This window comes from Pundamilia nyererei, unplaced genomic scaffold (assembly GCF_000239375.1).
Source record: "Pundamilia nyererei isolate P.nyererei 1_Seehausen unplaced genomic scaffold, PunNye1.0 scaffold00460, whole genome shotgun sequence".
Lineage (NCBI taxonomy): Eukaryota > Metazoa > Chordata > Actinopteri > Cichliformes > Cichlidae > Pundamilia > Pundamilia nyererei.
In genome coordinates this window covers 25,451-35,805 of record NW_005187861.1, presented here as the reverse complement: position 1 = coordinate 35,805, position 10,355 = coordinate 25,451, and the positions used below count along the sequence as shown (strand labels likewise).

At 38.9% G+C, this 10,355-nt stretch overlaps 1 protein-coding gene across 1 annotated transcript; it reads right to left on the bottom strand.

The window, feature by feature from the left end:
* Nucleotides 1-1,246: 1,246 nt before the first annotated feature.
* On the bottom strand, nt 1,247-9,369 carry LOC102193642 (selenocysteine insertion sequence-binding protein 2). Its single transcript, XM_005753729.1, has 18 exons — nt 9,144-9,369; nt 8,578-8,696; nt 8,356-8,500; nt 8,203-8,272; nt 7,214-7,419; nt 7,025-7,109; nt 6,832-6,926; nt 4,673-4,816; nt 4,499-4,585; nt 4,302-4,403; nt 4,076-4,208; nt 3,780-3,946; nt 3,537-3,666; nt 3,271-3,430; nt 2,945-3,165; nt 2,305-2,459; nt 2,043-2,208; nt 1,247-1,925 (listed from the first exon to the last, which is right to left on the bottom strand). Exons 1-18 carry the CDS (start codon nt 9,150-9,152, stop codon nt 1,801-1,803), a joined length of 2,319 nt encoding a protein of 772 aa, XP_005753786.1. The 5' UTR covers nt 9,153-9,369; the 3' UTR covers nt 1,247-1,800.
* Between the last annotated feature and the right edge of the window lie 986 nt (nt 9,370-10,355).

The window sequence follows — 10,355 nt, the reverse complement described above, 5'->3', positions numbered from 1 at the left end:
CTCAACAGTGTGGCAATACATACTTATCAGCACTTTTGGAGCTTACTAAATATTTATTATCTGTATAATTCGATTATAACAAATGTCGTAAACTGACAAATGTGATTTCTTACAACTTTTTCAGGTTTAAACAAATCTACACAAACAATACACAAATTAAATGAATGAGACTAAACATCTTAAAATTAAGACTGTGCACAGACAATTTGACACAACACACACGTCACATGACACTGTTACCTTGCAAAACAATTTCAAATGTATGAGCCCCAGAGCAACATAATGCATTTTGTTACTTTTGAAAATGTCTGTTATGAAATCTATTTTCAATCTATTTCTCCCTGGCATGAATCACAAAAGTGATAATGATCTCAGAACTACTTTGCATGAACTCTATTCCAATCTTGTATAAGATGGACCACTTTGAAGCTTTGTCTACACAACATTTGTAAAACTTCATGCCTACTTTCCATAAGTGAAAAACATATCAGAATTAGGTCACATTCATCTGCAAGTCCCTCCATTGCAATTTTGCTGCGATTGTCACCTAGCACATCAGATTCTCATTTTCCTTTTCATTGCAATAAAAAGTCAAGAGCTACCTGCTAATATTTTGTAGTAGTTGCTGTTAAATGTAATGACTTAAATGTAAAACCATGTAATATCAGTCAGTCATTCGGATATTAAAATCCAAGCTTGGTTTCTACTTTTAAAAAATAAAGTGCCGTTTAATGGATTTTAGTTTTTTTGCTCCTGTGAAATATTGCATGGTTTAAGTTTATTACCCTGTGTGAACCTGCCAAAAACTGAACCAAATGTGTAGAAAAGATTTGTATTTGTGGGTAAAATTTTGAAAATGTAAAAAAACAAACTTATTAACATGAGTGAAAGTCTAAGCAGGTTGTTTCATCTTTCATCCAAGTGGATTCTTCAGTAATAAAATCAAATTTATTTAAACCCTACTGAGGGTTGTGCTACATATGCTAAATACCAATTCTAAGCAGTGTGAAAGTCACAAAAGTCTGTATTAAAAAAAAAAATTAAAAAAAATCATTGACTGTGTCATATGCACTCTAAACAAATCACAGGTATTATGTTTGTGTATATATATATATATATATATATATTCTAATATACACTGTTTCATGTTGATTTCTTGTGTACAGACAGTATGCTATAGAGACTGGTATGCAGCATATGTTATATAACATGAATGAGAACATTGGAGAAGAACATAAACATTGGTTTATCATTGTTCTTAAATTAATGTGTAACTTCAGTGTCATGGCAAAATAAAAGAAGGTAAATTTAAACCATTAATTCCTTTAATATGCAATCTTGAACTTACTCCACATGTTTACAAAGGATGATACAACTCTTTATTCAAAACCTTCAAATTTTACTGGAGTCAAGGAATGTCACTATGTCAAAATGTCATTTCTTTATGTAAAATGACACTAAAATGTCAAAATCATTTGAACTGAAGTTTATTATAAAGAAAAAAAATGCAGTGTTAAATCATCATACATCCCCTTAACAACCTCCACACACTGTCATGAAGCTGCTGATCATTCAGATTGTGGGATCTCTTCAAGTTCAGCCCTACTAAGTTGGTGATTTACCTCACAAGAAATCATAAATAACTGGAATAAGCACTAACATGATACTGAAAGTCCTGGAAAGCTTCGAGCCGCAGTTTGAGAAACACCTGCAGCACTGTAGCCTTGGAAGGCTCTTTTTCTGCCAGTAGGATGAGAAATAAGGGGATCCATTTTTCAGGCACAAAAGGCTTCACAACTGTTAGCTCTCTTCATCATCAGTGTTTTCAGTACATTCATTGTCCAAGTGCATGGACCGCAGCTCCACCTCAAAGTCCATTAATGTGTGGTTATACTCCTCCTCCAACATTTTCTTCCAGATTTTTACTGAGAAAGGGAGACAATATGTAATTATTTTTTACTGTTTCACGATTACTGTTAGAGACACTTTGTTTTTTACTAGACAGAGCAATATCATCGCTATCCAATGTTACAGTTACTTACTGTATTGTGGTTCCTCTGGCTCTGTTACATCCGGGTCAGGCACAGGTTCCTCAGTGTTTGTTTCAAGCTCTGCCTCTTCCTGGTCTCTCTGCTCCAGGCTTGACATCATCCCTTCATAGGCTGCCCTGGCCTCAGAAGACAGCTCGATCATCTTGTGATAATAATCCTGTAGGTACGAAAGTTTTCAGCTCATTTGAAATTACCTAATAATGTCATCTTAAAACAATAATTGTGCGTACATTTGCATAACAATAACCCTGACCTGTGCACCATCATAGTTGAAGATGCCGACCAGGGTGACAGGCACGGCCTTGTTGACACAGCGTCCCAAAGCTTTTCTAGAGAGTGCAAATATGAACGGCACACCCTGCTCACGACATGTATCGATGATTGTGTGGAGAGCCTCATCCAGGCCGCCTGTGAAAGGTGATATTTTTGCCCTTTTCATGCAATTGTAAGCATTCCTTGTACGTCACAGCTCTCCCAGGATCACATTTATGAAAGACTATATGACAATTCTCGCTTTTCCATGTTGCTTGATAAATCAGAAAACAACAAATTGTATTCTCTCCATTTTGTCTTCTCTCTAATTTGTGATTTTTAAGACCAAAAAACATTTCTGAAATGCCAACAGGGAATAGTGTGCTTTTTAAAAGCAATAGCATAAAACTAGGGAAAAAAGGAGATAATGAAGTTCTGAAACTGTAATGGACATGTTTAAAAATATTAAGTGACCATAAAGAATTGGGATGCATACATATAACTCCTGCTGATCATAGCCTAGACTTGAATTTTAAAGTAACAACACAAAGAACATGAAAGTTGGACTGGCCCAAATTTAAAGAAAACGTTCAGAATTCCTAGTTTCCAAACTGAAAGTCAACTATCAGGTCTTATAGTACCTTTGGACTGGATGCGTTCACAGTTAGGTGAGATAATGACACACTTGATCTTCCTGAGTTTGAGGTGCTTGTGGACCTCCCTAAGGCCCATCACGAGTCGCCTCTTCATGCGGGCCTTCATGGGGTCCTTCTGGTACAGGCGGTCCTGGAACCGAACGAGCTCCTTTAGCAGCAACATCACGCACTCATCCACATCTTTGCTCAGCATCTGGCTGCAATAACTGAAATGCAAATGAAAATGGAAACGCGATATACTCAGGGTGCAAGCAACCAACATCAGCTTGTGACTGGTCATGCAGTGAAGCATGCAGCTTTGGCAGTCTTACTCTCTGAATTTTCTGCTGTGGATTTTAGGTGCTGGGTATGACTGAGGTGAGGGGATTTGTTGCTGTATGGTCTCGTTTTTGTCCGTCTCTTCAGCTTCTCCCACGATCTGACATGTGTCATTTAATTCATCAAATCCCTCTGCAGGAGAGCCAACCTCATCTATGGTTTGAAAAGCACAAAATTAAAAATATTAGCTGCAATCATTCGTTTCCAACAGCTCAGAACAAAGCATACTGGCAGCAATAATTTCACTGCATGCTCTGACCTGTGGCGTTTGCATCACACTGCTCTTTTTCTGTACAGTTACTCGCAAGTTTATACTCGCTTTCAGGCAGCAGTCCTCTCTCCTCCAGTAAACGCCTCTGCTTCCTCTCCTCTCTCTCCTTCAAAATGACCTGAGGAACCAAAACATGAGTTCAAGTCTATAAACAGAGCTACACAGCTGAAATGAATTCTCATAAAATTGATTATATTTGTCTTTATTGCATAGTAAATAAATGAACTTTGCCTTCTTCAGAGGAGTTGGTTTCTTTGCTTTGGGCACCTCTCTTTGCTTGCCTTTCTTTACCAAAGGACTAGTTGAATCGAGGGGATTGTGTGCAATTTTATCCTGCTGCCACAGAGGCTTCTTCTGGGCAGATGTTTGCTTCTGAACAACAGGTAGTCCTCCACCAACTACACATACAGGAATACTTATTTTTCATCAGGTTATGATAGCATGCACTCCAAGATCGGGGTTAGGAAACTACTTAAATTAGCATTATTCTTCAAAACAAAGTATAAAGTGATATCTATCAAGCCAACCTGTGAGAATAACTGGCTTAGCGTCCTGCTTGGCTTTCTGAGACTGCTGCTTCTTTTCCAGGGTGGCCAGCATGTTTCCGATGTCCAGTTGCATAGGAACCTTGCTCTTTTTCCCAGAGGCTTTCTCGCTTTTCTAGAAATCAAGTAAACAAGAACAGAACTGCACATTAAAGTCAAACCTGTTTCCAATTCTAAAGGTTAACTTTAATGTACACAAGACACAAACCTGTCCTTTTTTTCCCGTTTCAGTGGGTTGTGTCTTTGCTGCAGGTGATTTTCCCTGGTTCTGGTCAGCAGATTGATGCTGACTTCCTTCTCTTTGGTTTTCCTTAAAAAGAATGTAAAAATCACTATCATAAAAAAACACTATAAAATGTAATTTTAGACTAATATTAAATATATATATGATGAAATGATGAGTACCTCATTGCATAGTTTTGTATTGCTGCTGGTTATTAACCTTTCAGTCTTCGACAAAGCAAGAGTCAAGTCTGGGAACTCCTCTTCATCCTTCAAAGAAAACCATACAACAGAAGTAATCCTTCTCCTAAGAACAGAACGAGTTGAACAAAAATTCACAACTCAGATTTTCTTCACCTCAAATTTTGGAGGCTCTTGAGAAATCACCGGCTCTGACGAGTCACCTCCTGCACCCTCACTGCTACTTTTCGGCTTCTTTTTTTTCTTTCGCTTTTTCCTCCCTGGAGCTATCTCTTCCTCCTGTGCAGCCATGCTCTCAATCTGATAAGATATAAAAATGACAAAGCTCAAACACCCCATGAAAATATAAAGGCTTACGGTGAAAGTTTCGCTTTTTGTTATGTTGAGCAACCCATTTGATAAATTCTGTTATATCAAGGATGTAAACACCACGATATATAGTCTGTGTGTCTATAATTACATGTTTGCTTGATGTTCACAAATAATGTCTCTTTGGCCTCATTACTCTGTTGCCTTGCTTATTTTGGTTTGGTTTACAATGTCTTTGTAAATAAAGAACAGCTCTTCACAGAAACTCTCCAGTGTTGCCATAGTTTGAACACAATTTTAAGTACTGCACTCTAAAGACTGTGCTGATAATGTTAGAGATTTCCATGGCTGTTGTGAATGGCATTGTTTGTTGTTGTTAGATCAATAGATTTCTGATAATCCACAATGAAAGTTCAAACAAAGTTGAAAAAGACTTTTGGAGGGCGGTTAGACAACATAATCATATGCATACTATATGCAACTATATCTGTCTGTGCTAGAATGACTTAGACGGTTATAAGCGATATGTGTCTCACACAGTGCACAAACTATGTCAGGGTGCTGCTGCTTCCTGAACATAATGGAGGGAGGTGTGCCTTATTCAGAGCTAGAACACGAGTCCCTCTGTGCTGATTGCAAAAGAATTGCAAACCTGCAAATGGAGCTGCTAAATGTGGAAAGTGAAACGAGGCATAATAATCTCTACTTTGACTGTGACGCATGTCAGGTGGACAAGCTGATATGGTATTAAAAAACTGTAATTACCTTGGACTTCAGCAGGTGTGCTGTGTCAGATTTTATAACTATTGCAAGTTGGCATGCTGTAATTTCATTTACATTTATGAATAAAATGCAAGCTTCGAGAGAACATTTGTTGCTTCTTGCTTTTTCTGTGATGGTGCTCAGCCTCTGTGTGGATACAGAGTGTAACGGGAGAGCAGCGGAAGCTCTGTTGCAGAGTAATACTGTCCACATATTTTTAATTAGTGTGAAAAATCTACCTACATTTAAGAAAACCTAATAAAAGGGTTAATTACAAAAAACGCCAAAAGCTACTAAATGGATGGTGCATAAGTGAAATTAAGTGTGATGGTTACTGCTGTGCGAGAGACATCAAGAGCCAAGAGTGAGCTATTTAAAAACAAAACAAAACATGACAACAAATGGTAAATGGCCTGTATTTGTATAGCGCTTTACTAGTCCCCAAGGACCCCAAAGCGCTTTACACATTCAGTCATCCACCCATTCACACACACACGAGTGATGGCAAGCTACATTGTAGCCACAGCCACCCTGGGGCGCACTGACAGAGGCGAGGCTGCCAGACACTGGCGCCTCCGGGCCCTCTGACCACCACCAGTAGGCAACGGGTGAAGTGTCTCGCCAAGGACACAACGACCGAGACTGTCCAAGCCGGGGCTCGAACTGGCAACCGATTACAAGGCGAACTCCCAACTCTTGAGCCACGATTGTCCCAATACAACAAAACGAATACATACACAACTCACAAATACTCAGATATATCTAGTAATATTTAGTAACAGCCTTACAGATTTCTTTCCATCTTGTGGTAAGTATATAAAGTGTAACGCAGAGCAGGGGTAGTGAGAAGGCTGTTTCGCCTTTCTTGTAGAATAATGAAAAAAAAAAAAAAGTGTTCACACCTATAATACTCACAAATTAACTTTTAAGTGTCCAATTAAATCTTTTTTTTATATTTACTCAAAATTTATTTATAGAAGTTAATTTCGGCTGCTCTCTTGTCACAAGGGACGTAGGAGCATCCCGTGTCGATTTGGCAAAACATGATGCCCTTCCGAACGCTATCGGAAGGGCATCATGACTTGTGTTTCCAGCTGAAATCAAAACATGGGCCCAGATAAGAGCCAGAAAATAAATGGTAGGTTTACCTCATGAAAATAATTAATTCACTTACGGATTGTTAAGATTTGCCAATTGCCTAGGAATCTGGTATAACTGTTGAGAATCTAAAACATGCATCATACCTGCATACTGTTACAGCTGATTGTCTTGTCATTGGGATCAAGTTTCTTCGGAGGCTGAGAGGCAATGTTAGCCCAGGACGTCACCACCGGTTGGACTGTGCACACACACCAAATAAAGATAATCAACCTGTGAAATATTTTTAAAACTGCCTTAAAATTGCTGAAAGACAGACTAGAGTAAATCTGAGCCTACCTGCTTGGATAACTTGGCTTTCTGGCTTGGCATTAGTGGCACACACCTGGGGACCAGGTAGGGTTGGAGATCCTCTGCTGCCAGACTATGCAACAAAAAATTACAGCAGCACCAACATCATGAGTATAGCTTTCTGTAATGTGCAAGAGCTGTCACATAGCTTAACATTTGATATTCCCATGAGCTGACCATCCAAGAAGATGCCAATTTTGGAGTTTGGGAGCTTGTGAATGGAGGATCCCAGCACTCTTTCCGAACAGTAGGAGCTGCTTTGGCCACTGAAACACCACCCAATTCCGGAAAATCAGCCATCTTCACTTCAAATGGGACAGAATTTGTCTGTGCTGGTTTTGGCTTCCCTGCAGAAGTTGGGGCAGATCTTGTACCTTTAAAACCTGGGAATGATTTATGAAATATTAAAGGAGAAATATTTACATAAAGCAGCGGGTTTTAAACATTTTGTGCCCAACATACTACAATTCTGTTCATCAAAACTGAACAAACAAACACTGTATTGACACCTTTGCTCTACATCATCTCAACTGAATGTTGTCAGTTCATTCTTTAATTTCATTTCAGACAGTTACAGTTTATCTGCAGCATCTAGATCTTGCAAGATACCGTTACACACAAACCATTACATGGTCTTGCAACTTCAGCTGTAGAGCTCCTTTAAAGTAGGCCAAGCTTCTTTCAGAATCTCTCTGTGCCCCTTTAGCTTTCTTGGCACCATATTAACATTGCCAAACTGCTGCCAGAGGTTTATGCACTTGGGCTAAAGGCCACAGACATTCCAAATCCACGTGAAGCTGTAAGACAGGCAGCTTTCACAATAATATCTGCTGGGTCATCGGCATAGGTTGTTACTTGGAGTTTGAGTAACATGAGAAAGCAACAAGGTTGGTGCACAAACATGCCCAAGGCACTAAAGCAATAGCCAATCCTTTAATGTGTGGGCAACTCACAAGTTAGCCGATCATTCGTGTCGCTTTGCCCTCCTGTATATGGCAGTAATACGTGCAAGCTTGATACCAAATCCCATGGGATATTTGGGAATCACTTGACCACAAAATGATTTCCAATGTTAAAAATATTTTGTTTGTACATTCAATACAAAAACTAGCATCTGAACCAAGAAATTATTCCCAAAATAAGTTAATACCATGTACGCCACTTACCTTTTTTCTGCATGTCCACTGAGGTTTTGCCCATGAATTTTCCTTGAGAGTCCTTTTTGTTTTGAGGCATCTGTGAAGATTAGAAAATAACAATTTACTTCATGAATAAAGTTTGTTTATATGTAGGTTTCTGTAAATAAAAATAAAACCAACCTTAGCTTGGGGATCCTGTTTGGTCCTATTGCTCTGTAGGAAGTTATCACTGGCCTCTCTAACAGGGCGGCTGCTGCTGTAGCCATGACTCCTCGGTGCATCTCCTCCTCTGCCTGCTGGTTTTGGGCTCAGACCTGACGGGCTTCTTAACAAATTGTAACAACATGAGCACCTGATGAAAAGCCAAATGATTAAATACCCCTGAAAATTATAACTTCCTACCCTCTTGAAAACTGATCGGAGGTATAAGGGTTTGGTAGAATCAGAGGTTGCGCTGATGCTGATGTGTGGGGCTCTGCAGGCGGTTTCCTCGACCCCCTCTGGTGTCTATGGTCAAAGTCCTGGAAAGCAAAGCACATGACAGTTTTTTCTTCTGCCACCAAACAGCGTGTTGGTGTTTGACCTTTGATAATCACGCCATTAATTCCAAATTCGAGTAGAATCTGCATAAAGAAATTTAGCTTAAGACTAACCGCTATATCGATGTTTTGGACTCACAATGCACTAAAAACGAAACGCATCCATCTCCACTTGATTACAGAACATCCAGCTTATGTTGCACAATAGTAACCGCCGGGTTGAAAATGTCTTACAGTATAACTGAACTATTAGCTCATTATTGTGTTCAAACCACACATTGTCTTAGCAGTATCTCACTCGTGTAACTAACAGTTAAAGTTTGCTAAGAGTTAGCTCACGCTCAGCTGCAAAACTAACATTCGTTAGCTTTCTAGCTAACAAGCTAGCAAAAGAAAAGAACAAATGTGGCATTCATTTTCATAAAATACCTTGTCCATCACTCTAGTTGAAGTCACATCTTCGTATCTTCATATAAGCTCATACAAGTCGCCAAGCTCCATCTTACGAGTGTACAGACAATAATCTACCCCAAAAGTGTGTGCATGGCTAACCAGGCTAAGCAACCTGTTTGACAGCATGAAGCCGGAGCAGCTAGCTGCGTGAAACAGCTGGTGTTTACATGTGCAGTCAGGAGATCCACAGCGACACCCTCTGATAAAACAATGTAAACCGTTTAACGAGTATTCCTGTTAATTAAAAAAGTATAATAAACTCTATGAATCCATCTTTTATTGAGACCCCGAAGGCTGGAAAGACGCATAAACATATCTATAACTCTATACTCTGTGCATATATGTGTAAATATAAAACACTTAACATTATCTAAACATACCAGGAGGACCCCAGATTAACGATTAACGTTGTTGCTTGGCCCTACTTAATTTAAGTTGCTTAAAATTGCACTACATACACATTATTACTGACGCTGGCTCCGTAGTGTAGTGGTGTGCACATCTGCTTGGAACAATAACACATTATTAGTTATATTTTGTTGTAGTTTGCTTGGACTTCTTTGAAACTCCAAAATAAATTGTGTATTTATTTAGTATTTCATGAAAGAGAATTGCGTCTTTAAATTTTCTACTTTGTTAAATTAACAAAACTAAAAAGCTTTACTCTGAGTACCAAAAGTCAATGTCTGGTTTAATTATATAGCACATTTCATCATAGGCCTGCTTTAACTCAATGTGCTTTACACAGAAGATAAAAACACCTATGCAAGTTTATGATGAAAACAAAATTAAGTAAAGTGCACATCCATGCACACAGTTATTAACTGTAAGCCTGTGAGAACAAAAAGTTTTTGAACACAGATTAGATTAAATTTAGGTCTGTAGACAGCTTAATCCAGAGAACACGACCATACGTGTAAGCACCCTCAGCACACTTAGATTTATCTCTGGAGACGGTTAAAAGATCTGCAACTGAAAATCTGAGAAGAACGACTGAGTAATAGACACTGAGCTATTTAGAAGTTTACTGGAGGAAGTCAGATGTGTACTATACAAACCACTGAGAGCTTTATGAGCTAATAGAAGGATTTTAAATGTAATTCTGTATTCAGCTGGGATCCAGTGAAGTGACTTTAGCACTGGGATAATATGGTCCAATTTTCATGTCAGGACTCGCCGCTGCACTCT